At 37.0% G+C, this 17744-nt stretch overlaps 1 protein-coding gene across 2 annotated transcripts in view; it reads right to left on the bottom strand.

The window, feature by feature from the left end:
- The window catches only part of CDK19 (cyclin dependent kinase 19), a 119682-nt gene that overhangs the window by 49814 nt on the left and 52124 nt on the right, over positions 1-17744 (bottom strand). For both annotated transcript variants that reach the window (XM_014879276.2, XM_088161907.1), the window contains exon 4: positions 13057-13197. In XM_014879276.2, the coding sequence (XP_014734762.1) occupies positions 13057-13197 (141 nt within the window). The remainder of the gene's footprint in view (positions 1-13056; positions 13198-17744) is intronic.

The following is a 17744-nucleotide window of genomic DNA, read 5'->3' as shown; positions in this document are numbered from 1 at the left end:
CAATAGTTTTATAGTGAGTATCAAGATCCCTCTTACACACTGAAGTTGCTGTGCTATATCTAATACCATGTGGAATGGCTGATTAATTATTAACTTGGAATGCCTGCAGACAGTTTACAGCACCAACTACTAAAAGTTTTTTCAATCAACTGTCAATCAAGGCTGATTCTAGATTCAAATCTGTGGTTGAAGATTTTCAACTTTCATGCAAGTTAGTTAATTTTGATAAGGGATCAGCCTGACACATCCGAAAATCCTGTAGTCAGTAACACATATAATTCTGATAATATATATAACACAAACATTTCTGGAAAATTCTACTTTCTTGTTTTGATTTTTTCTAAGTGTACTGACAAAAAAGTTTTCTGTTAAAAAAAAAAAAAGTCTGCCAAACTCAAAATGGATAAACTCCCTTTTTATTTTGTAAACTATTTTCCCAATGATCTCCAAATGCTTTAGAAGAATTATATAAAAACTCAGATATATCAGAACCATAGATTGTAGCAGTTTAAACATATATGACCATATTCACACATAAAGCTACTAATGAAAGCTAAAAGCTAGAAGAGAGAGGGAAAGAAGATTTAATACATATAATTTTGAGAGGGGAAACATACAAAAGCTGTTTTGGGAAACAAAAGCCTTAGAAAAGTCAGTCTCAACATCTTTTCTGAGGCAGAACCACTACAGTAAAATGTGTTACTGAATTCAGAATCTAGACTAAGTTTCAAGGAGTCTGTTAAGTTTTTGTATGAGCATGGCATTTTTAATGAGAACCTAAAACAAAGGAGAGTCACTTCACCTGGAATGTGTGAGCTTTTCCTACATGGGGGTCAAGTTATGAAACACAGAATTCTACCCCTACCAGCCACAGAACTCAAAGTTATGAAGGCCAAAGGGAGGAGCGATAATTAAAGATTGTGAGGATGAGATAGAGGAGTATTTCAGGAAAGTCAAAGCTGAGTCAAGGTTATATGAGTAATGTTAAAGAAGTGGCAAAAGGCAGATCAACAGATATGGAACGTGGGCAGAGGAGAAGGAAGTTGGAAGCAAATGAAAGATTTGTGTCAAGGAAAAAAAACCCAGAAGAATAGTTGTGAAGAAGGTTCTACGTGCCGAAAACAAAATCTGAAGTAGTTCAGAACTAATTATAATATTTTTCCATTCAACAATTATATCCTTTTAAAAAATGAAAAACAACCTGCATAGACATGCAATGGCTGTGAGATACTGCCAATTCCTGAGAAACATTTTGTGATTCATGTCAAAAACACGAGCATGTTAAAGAGTGACAGGTCAAGCTGCCCAATTTTTTTTTTTAATTAAACAACTCCAAGCACCATACTTTTAAAGTAAAACACAACTGTCTTGCTACAGCAAATTTGTCTCAGCTTCCTAGGTAAAATATCTGCTTTCAGTGCTCAAGTCAGGATTTACCTCACTGTTGAGGTTGCTAATAAGTCTTAAGACATTCTCACAAAAATCAAGTGCTTAAAATACAAACAACCCCCCTATGGAAATTTTTCTTTTCTATTTTCAAACTGCATAAACAGGCTAGACACTCAAGTCCTGTTACTCAAAGCCAGATTATGACACCTGAAAAGTTTACTGTGTAACAAAATGCCTTTGAGAAAATCCCTGGCTTTCAGAATACAGCATCAGAGCACTTTATACTACCTGTTACTATGTCCCCATGTTTTGCATAGACTATTCTCATCAGCTGAAAATCTTCTCAAAATTGGTGTTGCAGCTATAGAGAACAGTCACAAACTTAGGACCAGGATTAAAGTCTAGGGAAGCTTTATGGGAGGCAATAATAGTTTTGATAAAGATTTAACGGCTGCAATGTTCCTACTACTAAAAATCCCAAAGCTATCAACACATTCAACAACTTGAAATCTAATGTCAATAAGATGAAAAGAAACACTCACACCTTCAATTCTGAACAAAATTTTTTGTAAGACTGAAGTGCTTCTTGCATGATGAAGCCTAAACTAGACACACAGCGTAGGAGGACTGCACCCAAAAGGCTGCATTGTTCTACAAGCTCAGCATATGAGTACCAGTCAGAAAAACCCAATACCATACTGTCATTATTATACTGACATTTTAGTCACTTGCATTTTTATGAAATTGCTGTCAGAAACAATGCAAAGCACCTGGAAATTAATGAAATTGCTGTCTAGCTTTATTGATAGTAAATAGGGCAATTTTATCTCATCCTATTAAGGAGCGAGATATCAAAGGATTATGCATTTTCTGCAGAATAAAAACATGTAGGTGAGCAGATAGTACAGAGCACCTAATGCAGAGTAAATCCGCTTCCTAGACTGCCTTGCTATAACTTGTCATGTAGTCCTACCCTCTGCATTCGTTTAAGGTTTTCAACTAAATTAAAATTACTGAAATACTAAAAAAGGGTTCCACATCATGTGCACCAAGAAAAAAAGCTGTATAGTTTAAAACATTGCTGCCTCTAACAGTCCATGATGTCTTGGCTGGAAATAATGAATGGGCTCCTCTGCTGCAGCACTCCAGTCCACTTTTAGCACCTCAAAGGCAGCGCTGGGACCATGTGCTGGGTCGGACACAGTGGAGAAGCACACTCGCATCACTGAGGGCATGGTACCCAGCATTGCCCGCAGTGCCGCCGAGGGCCGGGCAGGGACACCACTGCCTCGCACTGGCACAGCTGGACTGACAGAGACCACCTTCAGAACAGCCACAGAGGTACTTTTCAGACCACTCAGAAGAGCCACAGAATAAGTTTAATGCAGTTTAATTAATCTATTTCAACACTTTATGCAGACTTTCTTGAGGCTTCTCATGTACACCACCTGTGAGAGCCAGGAAGAGAGATTAGCATCTAGTATTTTTTCCAATGAAGCAAATAGAAAAGTCCTGAAGTGAGCAGAACTGTGGAGAAAAGTACTTGAGTAAGCTACAAGCTATAAAGGAACATAAAAAGGAATAAGAATATATATCCCTATAGAGAGAGGAAAAAATAAGAATCAAAACTTCACATTGCCGAAGGAAAAAAAAATCTTGAAATGAGATAAACAAGAAAACAGCTTGATCTAACATTTTTTCAAACTTATCAAACCACTCACCATATACACACAGGCAGTCTTATGGCAGACAGAAAAGATTACTTTCAGGTCCTCTAAAATGTTTACTGCTACTGCAAACTCTTCCCATCACATTACAGAAGCTGGCACCAAAGGAAGAGAGCATCTCCCCACCAGAGCAAGGAGATGCAGGCAGAGAAACAAGCTTCAAATAAATCCTGTGTCCTAGAAAAGAGCTGCAGCCAGCCAGCAACAGCATATACATTTGCTGACAGCAAAATTACTAAGAAGCTACTGAAAATCTATTATATTATCCAGCTATAACCAGAATTTCAAGCACATGCCTTACCCAAAACCTAAATGGGTCTGCAATTCTATTTGGTTTAGCTATCAAGAATTCAAATTAATATTTACTTGATAAACAGTTTTAGGGCTGAGATTGGGATTCACACTCTGAATATCAAGAAACAAATCAAACTTTAAACACCTTATTTAAGAAATTGCATTTCAGCTGAACTGGCAAATAGCTAATCATACTCATATTTAAACAGCCACAAAAACAATTTTATAGCATTAGAAGTCAGTATCAGTTCATTAAAATGTAACCTACTGGAGTTGGCATTTATTTCATAATTCTAACGTTCATCATCCACAACTGCTACATCAAAAGTAACTACACAGAAGGCAAATCAAAGTAAAAATGTACAAGTGCATTTAATGGATTAGAGAAGAATGCAGAACAGAAGACACACTTCTGAAAAATCTTCTCTTTGGCAACAACTACAGTGTGAGACAAAAAGGCTTGAGTAGCCAACATCTCCCATTCCAAGAAGATTTTCAGGAATGCAAAATATTGGCTATGGAATTTTATTTTTCATTAATTACATCTGAGAACATCAGCTACACAGAACATTACCATGCTAAATTTTGGGATTTGGGCTCAATATTTAAACCAGCAAAACAAGCAGGCATAAAATCCTAGTACAACCTGACTTCATTTTTATGACTATTTTTTTGGTTAGGTAAAATACTTCAACTAAAATAACCCAAAAAACATTCTCAACACACCAGAATTGGTTAAATAGAAATAAACTAATAGAAAAATAACCTCAACTTATGCTCAAAGATTATTATATGTAGGAGACAAAACGTCACAGATGGAGCGTTAGCTTGAGGATGGGGAGGAAGGGGTAGCAGAAAAATATAATAAAATACAATATAAAGAACATTTTTCAGATGCCACCAGCTAACTTAAATAGAATAAAATATTTTCCACAGTAGTTTTCAACTACTTCACATAGTAGCACAGAAAGGTTACTAAACTGCTTGGAAGTGTTTCTATAAGCCACTCAGAGGAAAACAGAAGGTGAACTGTGCTCTAATACCACTGAGATGATGAACAATGTGGAATGGGGTCTATCAGAACAACTGTCATATTCACATGGGCTTTAGCTTCCAGAGGGCAGGAAAACAACAGAATAGCAGTTTAAAAATCCTGTTAGTACTGAGGTTTGGTATTCAGAAAATCGTGTTTGACTACTTGCACTATGACAAGTCTTTTTTGTCTTGAAATCTTTGCTGCTTCGCTGTTGAAACAGGTGACAGAGTATTATAAATATTTCTCCAGAGGTCCAGATATCCTGAAGGAATGCTTCCTGTATTAATCAAAATGTCTTGAAATTTTAATTCCAAGATGGTTTTACGTGAAATTCAGAATCCTCCCCAAAGATGAATCTGAAGACCTAATACCCAGTTTCTGAGAAGATCACACTGTAGGACCACTTCACAGATTATGCAAAGCATTTCCTTTAACTGACATAACTGTGGTATTTGGTCTTAAGAGCTACCGTAAGGCCAGTGATTTCTGAAGCATTAGCCAGAAAGCATGGAGGCTGGAGAAGGCAGAGGCCCTGAGAGAAGCCATCTGGGAAACACCAGCTGATCAGTCATTTTCTGCAGCAGAGCCAGTTTCCTTGACAAAGTTGACACATACTAAAAGGAGAAAAACTAACATCCTTTGCTAGTTACTGCAGCTTCCTGGATCACTAATCAAAGATGCTTAATTTAAATGCAAGACAATCTGCAATGCTACTGCAATTGCTCAGTAGAGCAGCAGTAACTACAGCATGTTTGCAAATGAAGAGAAATGCACATGAGAAAGCACAAGATGGCAAGGAACATGGAGAAAAAAATGCCTTTTTTTCTTTTTTTTTCTTGATTATATGCTGTTACATTAGTTATATTCACTGATTGCAACATACTTTTAAGCTTCACTCATTTCTGTTACTATAAAACAACATGGTGCCAACCTCTGCAGCCTTATGCAGAAGAGGAAATGAGTCCAAACAGAAATAATCCCATATATGCACTTGTAGTCAATCCCATTATCACAAGGGTACTTTCTCCAACAGGGAAAAAAAAAAAAAGTAGTAATACTTTAACAAAAGAAAAACTTCTAAAAGCAGCTTCTAACATTCATATTTTTATTTAGTAGGCAAAACTCAGCTTGCTTACTACAAATGGTCTGCTGCACCAGTAAGCTTAAATACATCACATATTTACTGGAAACCTCCTTATGGCAGACAGTACCTAAATTAGGGCTACTAGAAAAGATGATGTTTTCAATCTATTTATTCTGTATCAGGAAAAAAAACCCAAATAAATTCTAGAATTATTTTAATACTTTCGCTTCCTTGTCACCCTTTTTCCATCTCAGGAAAAGAGATAAGAAGTTCACAGGCCATATGTCATCTGTTGACTTTAGCAGCAAAACACAGCCAAAAGAACATTAAATCAGTCCCTTTGTTTCTTCTGACTCATCTGAATTTATATCCAGTCAGTGTTTTATGAGCATAAGCTTGTTTCAGAACCTGAGGTAAAGCATTTCTCTTCAACTGTAATTATTTTTATTAGTAAAATTAATCTACAAACATCTTAATACTCTTGCCACAAACCAAAAGGTATGCATTAGTCAGCCATGGAAAATTGCTGTTTCCATGTACACAACACAGGTAACAGTCTGCATGTCTTCACATACCTTTTTAAATCATGTGAAGATCAGTTTTTACAACGGAAGGACAAAAGCAAAGTTCTGAGTAATGAGAAATGCACCCTTTTTAAGAGGTGCCCTCAATATATGCTTAATACTTTTTTTAAAAAAGATCAAACTACATGCAGATAAAACTCAGTTCGTTAATCAGCATGTATCATTTATCTATCTAGTAACATGTACAGCTACGTGTATAAGCACTGACATACTGCTCTTCCTCGCCAGTAAATAAAAAAATTTATCTCCTCTCTAACCAGATATAAAAGGAAAAAAAAAATGTGTTGACCTTTCAGTTAGTAAATTCAAGTCACTTTCTAAAGTCATCAATGGAGTAGTATTTCTTGAAATACGTGGGTTTACCTTGCATTTCCTTTCTTTTGGGAAACCTGCAAGCTGAGTATGATCATTCGTATGGTTCTCTAACACTGTGGAAAGTGTCCTCCATCCCAGAGAGATCATGCAGATGGAAAAAACAAATGGTTAGGAGGCCAAAACCCATACCCAGCTCCGCAAGAATGTGAGTCAGGAGTGCATGTTCGTACATATTCCTGCACCCTTCCCATGCACACACACACATGATGACACAATGGTGGGGATTACAATTACAGTGGGTTTCAAAAGTTTAAAGAAACTGGTAGACAGGTTGACTCGATATTTATTTATAGGAGTCATGTATATGCTCAAATGGGTGCAACAGGGCCAAGAAGCTTTTCAAGCCAGTACAAAATTACTGACAGAAGGCAGGACCCAACAGTTCTACATTCCTACACAGCAGCTGCCTGTCAAGAGAGGGAAGCATGAACCTGTATCTAAATTTATTTTTGATATCAGCACATAAAAGTCTCATTTTAGAGTTGCTAGTAAAAGGGGAGTTTCCCACACTCAACTATTTACATTTTGTTTTTCAAACCTATAGTTTGCTTGCACAGCAAAACGCGAGTGGGAAATTTAAAAGCCACTTCAAGTCTGCTTCTTTTTAGGTAACTTTTCTAATCATTTACTGGAAAATCTTGGGAGGGCACAGGGAAGAAGCAGGGAAGTAGTTAAGTGATATAAACTGGTAATAATAAACATTTATTTATCAAAGACTTTGAAATGAAAGCCTAAAAGCAGAAGCAAAAAGTGACTATGCACATAACGTAATTTTAAGTTTTCTGGTGCCTTCATACAACCTGTAATTATTTTTGTTTTTAGAAGAAGAGCATCAAATGACAAAAATAAGTCACCTACATAAGCCATACCATACTATACAAATTTCATAGCACTTTAAGAAGTGAGCTACAAAATAGACCCATAAATAGGTAACAGATTGGGAAACAGGCAAAGACAAGTGAGTTGTGCAATGTGGGAGCAAAGTCTTAGAACAGAGTCCAGGTATAGGTCCATGGTAAGAGACTCTGTGTTTGCATACTGGCAAGAAAAGGATTACTATGAGAATGTAACCAAGAGCTTTCCCTAAACTAAAATATGATCAGTCAACTAAAAACCTGAAAACTATTAGAGCTTTATTGAATTTAACATAAGTGAATTACTGAAAATTTACTAAAATATTAAAATATTGCTATTCTATAGAAACATTGTGATGGGTCATTTAAAATACTTATTCCAAATAAACAAAAATATTTTTTAAGAAAACCATAAATTATCAGAGGATGAAAACCTACTGAGTTCAATCACTTCTGAATAGCTGTGCTTTTATGGACACAGAAGTTGCAGATTGCCACAGAAAATCATCTGTTTGACCCCTTCAGTTTGGGCTTTCCCTTTCTGCTTTTCTTCTGACAGAAGAAAATCCAGGTTCCAGATGGCTGCAGTTTCCAGAAAATCCTGAGAGACAGCAATACTGCATTGTCCACTCCACACAGTTCCAGCAGAGATGCAGAGCAGGACCATTGAACAAGACAGCTTTACCCGAGTGCAGTCACAGCCAGCCAGAGCCAGACACCAAACTGGCTTCTCTTGGCTCTGCTCAAAATTTACCCTTGGGAAGATACTGGGCTTACTGTTACTACACCAGCTGGGTACCCAGGGGACTTGTTAAGATGCCTGAATCCGAGAGCTCACACATCTAATCATCCTAAAGGCTGTGTACAGATATTTACTATCTATAGTAATACAGACAGATACGTGGAGTCAAAATTATGTCAGCCTCAATTGTCTATGTCCTTCCACCAAAAATGCCCAGATTAGATCTCCATAAATTCTGAAGGTGGGAGAAGCACACAGACCCTCCATGATTCACTCCATAAAGAAACAGAAACTGCTTAGCTTAAGCCCACGATGAAAATAGCTTCTCCCAATACACATGACATAGTGAAACAAACTACACAACACAGATATTATTTTTCCCTTCTTTAAGAGACAAGGAGATGGTAATAAAAAACCTGGATACAGGAAACCAGTAGCAAAGTCTTTACCATAGTTGGATTCCTTCTCCCTCTCCTTAGCGAATTAGTGAAATTAGAGTGAAAAGGTTGATTTGGAGAGAACAGGTTACACTGAGAAAACCCCACATGGACATAGATGTGCCCAGTTTAATGTTTATATAATAAAAACAGTTAAGCAACTCGGCTCGTTACACAAAGTTAATTTATATGACCATCGCAAGCAAGTTTTCCATTTCAGAATCCTTAGAGCAACCATTTAATTCCCTGAAGAGGGGAAGAAGAAATCTGCATTTCTCTGGTGAGTTTGATTTCCAACATTCATTTTTTAACCAATCATTTAACCAATCATTAAGCAGTATTCTAAAGAAATGCCCAAAGACATAAGTGGAATCTTTTCTCCATATGGATTCAGTGAACTTCAAACATCCCATAGATAACACCTCCCTTCAGGAAAATACATTCTGTTACAAATAGAAATGGCTTTTATCAGGTTCCAAAGGATAGGGTCTCTACCTGCTTTTGACCTTTAGCAACTAATTTACAGAGGGATTATTAGCACAAGGAAGTGCCCAAATCCTTTCAGTTACTAACATGAATATGGAAGATCTCCCTTTTTTGACATCTCAAACTAAGACCTTTGCTAAACATTCCTGTATAATCTAAATATTTCTCTTCTAGGAGAAGAGGGGACAAAGATCTCAGAACACTCTGAAATAGTATACTTCAAGTGCTGCATTTTCTAATTTGCTCTTAACTCAAGGAATGGAGCACTGGTTAGACTCCGTTGAAGCATACACCCCACAGAATATAGAGAGTATTTTGAAAAACCAAAAGCTTAGTACTCAAAGGTTTTTTCTCTCCAGTATCTCTATTAACCTCTTGCTCATAACGAAATGCTCCAGCAGCTAGCAGCATCAGCAAATCCTCCTTCCTCTTGTACATGGCTTTCAGGAACACTGCTATGTTGAAAAGGCAACATTTTCATTGCCCAATAACATGCAATTCAGCAACAAAATCCCACTCAAAATGAGCTCACAGGAGAACAAATGTACGGATTGTCAGAGACTTAGGTCAACTCTAGGGTGTATAAACTGACACAATGCTATTCAAAGAAATCAGTAACCCAGTGTTCCCGTCCCATAGTCTACACTTGTTTCAATCTTGCCATAAAGGCTGAGTGTTTTTTAACTGAGAGAAATTAATAGCATGGCTAAAAAATATACCTATAAAGTCATTTAGCACCTTTCAGCTACCCTCAGGACACAAAACCAGACTCAAAATTACCCAAATACTACAAAAAAACTCAAAAATCCACAATAATAAACTAGTTTCCAATTTCTAGAAGCATGAGTGCAAGTCTACTTGGTGTTTGCCTCAATTTGAGCACTTTCCTAAAGCTGGACTTGTGTTGGAAGTCTTAAACTGCTATAAGTCTTGCATTACAAAGTTACACTGATTTAATCTTTTAACACTTGCATTCCTTCCTAAGAATTAAAATAGCATATTTTAACAATAAAATAACCAGATTTAATGACAGGTGATGCTGGAACGGCCTCTGTTGTGCTTTCTGCCACCACCTCGTGCCTCTCGCTGCCTCTGCACCAGTTCTTGCACACCCAGCTAAGCTCTCAGCGAGGTCCCTCTGAGACCTAACCCTGCAGAAAACAAATTCTGCAGGTGAAAAGCTTTCTGTAACACCTTCTGTGGGTTTAACTCCCTGAATGAGCTCACTGTTAGCCAGGTGAGTGTCCCCTGCCAGGGCAATAGCATGGGTGTCACTGCCTGGCAGCAGTGAAGAGGGGAACGAGACACTCTCCTTGTGCTGAGCCATCCATTAGCTCAGCCCAAGGAAAGGACATGGAATTCTAGTTAGGAAGTTCACAATGTCCACCACTTTTATTACCCTGTCATGCACTTGCTGGCTACTGCTGATCTTAAAAAATTATTTAACTAAAAATATCTTAGCAATTCTAAGGTTTTTAAGTAACAAATTTGGTATTCCAGCTTCTTTGAAGCCTCTTTGATTTAAGGCAGTAGTAAATTAAACAATGTTCTTCAAATATCTCTAAGCAAACACTTAACCTCCCAGGTTTCATTTTTTTCACAACATTTGTTAAATAAATTACAGAGGTCATTTCCATGGCTCAGGAGAATTTGACTAGTAGTAAGCTAAAATTAGATTCTCCAAGAATATTTATGTTTTTAAGCAATGAAATAAGTATAACATTACTTTTATGGATGTCACCATCTTTGGTCTACATCCAAATACAGGTTAAAAATAGTAAGAACAGAGTTATATTAAACCAAGAAAGTACAAGGTGTTTTGATGCAAAATTTGGTTTACATAAAATCGAAAAATACTTTTCCCAGCAGCTGTAAATTCAAACAGCTAAGAGAAAACCACCAGAAAAACTGCTCCCCATCTTAAGAAGACACTGAAGAGCTGGTATTTATGTATTATGCAAGAAACTGAGTCCAGTGAAATTCTGCCTGAGATATCATTCTTAGTAGCAGTCACAAGCATGAGCATACAAATAAAAATTACAGATATATAAAATTTTTTGGTTAATCCAGGATTTAAATTTGTTACCAGTTATATTAGCCTCTAATTTCAAGTGCAGACACAAGGACACATCCAGAATAACATCAGATTTTTTCTTACCATGCTCAAGGTATAACTATTCGACATACCTGAATTCTTCAGAAATCCAGAAAAAAATTTTAAAAGGCAAAGGATTCTGATTATACCTTTAAATCACTAGTGTATGAAGGCAACTTTTTGAAATGGTTTCCTTTGTCTTACTTCGGCATCCCAGAATCCATCCATTTCCATTTATTTGCAAACCAAGAACACACTGAGACTTCACAAATTACTTCTCCCTTCTCAATTATGCCAACTATCATTGCACTATCAAGCACTATCATTCCAGAACCAAAATATATAGTCCTCTTTTTTACAACAGCAACCATTCATCTCCCAACATTCCAAAAGAAAAGACAAAGACATGAGACAAGAGCTTTGCTGCAACTCATCAGTAACAGATAAGAGCTGTAAAGTAGCAGCACTAATCACGCAAAACACCTGGTGCTGCAGGCTGAAAATAACACCACCAGCAAGAAAATTCTCCAGGGTATTTTTTGTTATTATCTTAGATACCATCTTGTATTTCCTATCAAAATATCGAGTTCATGTATGGCATTTAAGTGTATATATAATTAACAGTTCCATGACCAGCCAGGTCTCCTTTAAACAGAGCTGGATATAGACTTTTCAGGTGTTACTTCTCAAGCTGTAGCTAATTACAGCTGAGCACTCTGCCAAAGCAGCAGCTGACTCTAGGAAAATAGTAATTGTAACGTAAAAATCAGAGTTCGACATGCTTCCTGTTTTTTGGTCACTGCTACTATTCCAAAGGCAAACCACACCCCCCACCCCTCCCCAAATATACTAACATCTGGCATTTAACAGAAAAACCAATGATAAACAACCAAGGAACCGAGTAAAAAAAATTATCCACAACAACAACTGAAACTCACTCTGGCCACTGTTGTTAGGTATTACAACAAAAATTAAATAAAATTCAGTTCAGAAAACATTTTTGACTTGTATTCCAGCCTGCCTTATTTTATACTTATCTATCAAAAAAAATTTGCTCGACAACCAAAAATTAATCAAAGTCCCTACTTATTATTAAAAAAATCAAGAACAATATATGTCTCACAAAACTTAATTAGTGACTGTAAGTTTCTGGACAGGCAACCCTATTTTGACCTACCGGGGAAACTACGAAAAATAACCAAATAAAAGCAGTGATTTTATACCCAGATTACCACATCTAGGAGTGTTGTTTGGTATATTAACAATCACATTGTTTCACGCCAAACGTTCTAGTTAGAATGCAAGGGGCAGCACACCCGTATTAGTATTCTTTTCATAAACCATGGTAGCACTTCATGTGAATATGAGGAGTGATGGAAAACTTTAAGTGGAAAAGGGGAACTAAGACAAGGCAACTGGCTGCCCTTGTAATCTGCAATCAACTTCAAGAGCTACTTCAGGTCATGAGAAATTTCAGGATGATAACTCTTTTATAGTTCTCTTCCCACGGTCAGAAAAAAATACCACATGGAAAAGAAATACTCCATGAAAAAACTACCCTTTCACTAGCTTTTATGCTAACTTGCACGTAAGCCAAACAATGTAAAAGGGTATCAATCACTTTGCTATTTAGATGCCTTTTCAAAGTCATGTGAAAAGCTGTAGGAATGTTCAACCAACATGTATCAGCTGTCTCACGTACTGTTTTTGGATATTGGTATCTGCAATCCCTTTACCGGATCTGGCATCATTGTTCGAGCTCAGATGACTCAGATATAAACAATGTAAAAGCATCGTTTGCTTTCACGTTTAAAGGCACAACTGGTCTCCTGCAACAATAACAGGAAGAGCTGTAGGGATCGATACGCAAGATAACTAAGTGGGACTTTTCTTGTCCTACCCAACAACATGCACGTGGAACTTTCTCAGCCAGGTATCACATGCCACACTTACCAGATCTCTGTGAAGCACCCAGTTTGCATGGAGGTAATGGATTCCATCGAGGATCTGGTAGAGTAGGGATTTAACCATAGATCTTGGCAACTGCATGGGCTTTTTATTTGCTTTTGAGGCACGGTGAAACTTGATAATATGCTAGAAATAAAACAAGTAGAAACATGAAGAAAGTTAGGTGACAGGTGAGAAAGTTGGGTGTTTTGGGATATTTTAACTACTTATACTAAATAATGGAATGAAATACAAAGTTTGTTGAACTTTGGAATTAAAGTAATAGTGATACACTCACAATTCTCTTAAATTGTTTTTATTCTCTGAATTGCTTCAAAAAACAGTTGTGAAGTTTTTGTGACTATCTAAATATTGGCTACTTACCTCCAGTAAAAGGCCTTAGACATTCTCCTTCCTCCCTCCTCCCCATATGGCATCCTCTTACCCTCAGCAGCTAGAGCAGAACCTTTCAAGCCAGGAGTATCTACCAGCAGGAGGACCACACTCTATGCTTTCATAGAGACTTTCCCTCCTCCTCTTCAAAAACACCCAGGCTAGCATACTTGCAACTACTATTCCCCCCAAAATCAGAATCTCAGTAGATTAAATAAATATTTTAATAAATATTTGGAGGGTGAGAAGGTGCAACTCCAAAAACTCCACACCACAGTATTTGGATTAGATCATGTTCAAACATCTAAAAATGGTTGTCTTCTTGCTTCCAAGTTATGGCTGCAGACTTCAGTGACAATGACAAACTGGTGGCTCTTGGATTACAGAAGTCAATCTGCCCACTAGAGGACAAACACCACTTGAAAACATAGAATGCAGTAAAGGACCCCAGTATTAGGTGAAGGAATGAAAAAAAAAATGAAAGATTGCTGAGAGATCATGAAATATTGATTAACTTATTCTAAGATCAATGTGGAGACGATGGGTTAGGTTTGGTTTTGCTACACTGTACAAGAAATAAACTGGAGTCAGGCCATTCTACTTTTTCAATCCTCAGATAAGATAGGGCTATGCAAGACATAAATCTGACCTTAATATATGGTGATTCAGCAAATTACTAAATATGTTCATTCAGATGGGAAAAAAAATCTTTTTGAAGGCAATTCAATGAAGCACCTCAAATAACAAAATAGTTTTCAATTATGTGTCTTTTGAAAGGTGAAAATTATAAAGGCAGTTTGCATTTTTACTGAAAACAATACAAAATACTACAGTAGGGCTATTAATTGCCTAAATTTTATATAGGATTTGTCTAGCTCAAGATCTTCTCCCTTTCCAGGTTAAAGGAGTAGCCAAAGGCAGTGCTCCCTCCTCTACCACCCCTACTCCCCACCCAGTTTGTCACTACTGCTCCCAATGAAAATGGTAATGAGTTAATGTTTACTCATAGTAAATGTTACCTCTGGCTGCCACCAGTACTTTAACCACGGTCAAATTGTACTTAGCAGAAGTGTAAACAATTGTGTTTAAAGAGAAATAAGAAAGGCAGAAAACGCCAAATAAATCTAAACAGCCTGCTTTACTCCCTATCAACAATATTCCCACAGAGCCTTCCACTACTAAATGTACAATATTTATGGCTTTGTACTAAAAAAAAAAAAAGTAGAAATTCACAGGATTGTCAGTTTTTAATATACTCATGAGGATCAATAAACAAAACAAGCTCTTAGCACCTGTTCCATTAGCTTTGCAATCACTCTGGGAACTGTATTGAAATGCTTTAAGGGATTATTTCCTTAGAAATTTTTTTCTTGTGATGTCACAAGAAGATTCTGTCTCATAACTTCAACTAGGAGTCCCTAATACTACACAATGCTCATTGGGTAGTGACTTTGATTTATAAAGTAGTAACGATACCATAAACTCACAAATTAGTGTATTTATTAATACAAGAGATGAAAAAATACAGAGGAACCAACAGGCAAAGGTCATACACAGAGGCCCATAAATCCAGTCCTGCCCTTTTTCAAGGTGCATGTAATCACTGGAAGGTATTTCAACACCCATCTAAAAATCAGCTACTGCTCACATAAAACATTAGTCCTTAGGCACAGAGAAAATGAAGGAGTCTCCTGAGACAGAATGGGACACAATTAACCACAGATGTGTTGAGGAGGAACAACACAAGCGGCTCTGCCTCTGGCTCTGCCACCTCTGGAGGTCGGGAGTGAGACAGCACCAGGTTGATGCCATTGGATTTCTGTCCCTGCCCTCCCATGTGGCTCCTAGTTAGAAAGGTTAAGGAAAAAAGCTTCTTTCTTGAAAGGGTCATTGAATTGCAGAAGCAAATTAAAATGGATAGTTTTGCTCGAAGCAAGCAATATCACCACTAGGTAAAAGCCAATTTCCTGAAAAAGCAAATAAAACCTGTTGTTGCCAGCTTACTCTATGGAAGTTTATATCCAAAAGATTGCAACCATCACAGTTTAGAGAACTGAGCAAAACCTAAAAATATACTGCAGGGCCAAGTAGTGTAGGAAAAGCTAGATTTGCCCCATGACATTGGAATTCCCATAACACTGGAATGAATCCACAGTGTTTGTGACCAAGTCCTACACTGAAAAATTGTCTAAAAAAAAGTAGTTCATCCAATTTCTTGTAAGCAGCTAGCCATATAAAGAAAGAACAAGACACCTAACAAACATGAAACAGCAATTTTAATGGCAGTGTCCATCTACGATATAGAAGAGCAAACAGGTGCTGTTGCTGAACACCATCTCTTCCACTGGAGGCAGCAAGCCTAAACCCTCTTTTATTACTTTCTATTTTCAGAAATATATCTATATAGCCCTACCACTGTTGTGAGAAATTATATCTCAAATTAAATAAGCAAAAATATAGATAGGAGCATCAGAAAACAACAGACAAAGTTTTGGTGACCCGGCAGATCAGGTGTACAGTAAGCTTCAAAGCAAAGGATGCCACAGCAGTACAACAATGCTAAAGGAACTTTTTAACTTGAACAATTATTCTGAATTCAGCTATGGCAGGGAGATATGCTCTTTCCACATCTAAATATTTCATATTTAAGAGTCTTAATCCAAGACCTCAGGTGTAGAAAGAGGTACAGGTACCAACACAAACTAGGATGATGCTCTTTATACAAACGTGCACTATGCAAGTGGAGGAGGCACTCTGTACTAGCTTCCCTGCCTGAAGAGCCTCAAAACGCAGCTTCGAGTACAGCATGTAACAGCCAGAACCTTCAACCTAATATAGGCATGGAATAATTTACAGGAATTACAGCCTGCATTTCCCAGAAAACTGACCTAACCACTAGGCTTCAAACCTACACTTCTCTCATTCAATAAATCTTTTTGCTGAATAGTACAGAATTAGGATTGTTCTGTGAGTTGAGAGTATAAATCTGAACTGTGACAGGTATGAAGCACATTCTGCCTTTCTGTCTAGGAAGCATGAGGTGCACTTGAACACTGCAGCTTCTTAACCATTAGGTATACTCAAGTTCTTTGCTATATCTTACCCCAATAGATAATCATTAAGGACAAAACATGAGGACTTCCACAATCCAGGCAAGTCAGAGGCATGTTTGTAACAAGAAAATAAGGAGAGGATGAAAAAGCTTTGGCATTCCCCATGTCTTTTTTCACTGCAACTCCTTAAAGATAACTCACATATCCTGACAGAAAAGCTGGAAAACACCCAGACCCATTCAGCAAAATTAATGAGGGAAGTTATTGTCAGTCCACACTATACCAGTTGCAGGTTACAGAACAGAAACCCATCCACAACGTTATGCAGACATAAATTCATTTTAATTAGTTCATTAGAACACTGCAGATGCAAGCTCTCTTCTGATATATTTTAAATCTTTCAAAATTAAAGAAGAACACCTCATAAGAGGTGAACATAACTGCAAGCAAGATTGAAATCTATTCAGCAAAAGTAGCTATTTTCCCTTTATGTGCATCCATATTTCCAATTCCTAAATCTTAAAAATATGTTGCCACTGACTGGATCCCAAAAATGGTGTGAGCCAATTAGGTATCCACTATTAAATATAAATATAATAGAAAAAAGTTTCTATTGCTTGTACATATTTTGTTTTGTTTTCACTTTGTAGAAGTGATTTTAAGTCTTTATTCTAAATTAAATTAATACTTCACTGACCAATATTGAAGTACATATTCATTAGCAGTCTAGGAAATAATCATTTGCTGTTTGTAATATCTGGGACTATCAGTTTTACTTACTAACTGCTTATTCCCAGTTTCCAACTTCAAAAAATGTAATAAAATTGCAAAGAAAACTGAATGAACCACATTATTTCAATAAGACCATTTTAGCTCTTGCAAAGGCAAGACTATATAAACGATAAAAAATGAAGAGGAGAAAGGGAGCTAGACATTTGGAAATTGAATATTGTTTCATAATTTTATCTAGAAGTTTGTCTGCCTTCTTCTATGTTACCCTAGTGCATTGAAATTGGTTTGAAAGCCCAAACTATGAGCATTTTCTAAATTCTCCACCACAAACAAGGCAAACAATGCATAACAACACAGAGCAAATTCAAATCCCTAGGATTTACCCAACAGTTAAGAGAGCATTCAATAAGATCCTAATTTTAGTCTGCTTCCAAGTCTGTCTGTGTTTGTGTCATCCCATTCCCAATTCCAAGAACTGTTGTTCAGTATGACAAAGGTTAAACCAAACAAACAAGT

This window comes from Sturnus vulgaris, chromosome 3, assembly GCF_052056855.1.
Source record: "Sturnus vulgaris isolate bStuVul1 chromosome 3, bStuVul1.hap1, whole genome shotgun sequence".
NCBI classification, from domain to species: Eukaryota; Metazoa; Chordata; class Aves; order Passeriformes; family Sturnidae; genus Sturnus; species Sturnus vulgaris.
Note: the sequence above shows the minus strand (reverse complement) of the source record. Positions and strands in the feature narration are given on the sequence as shown.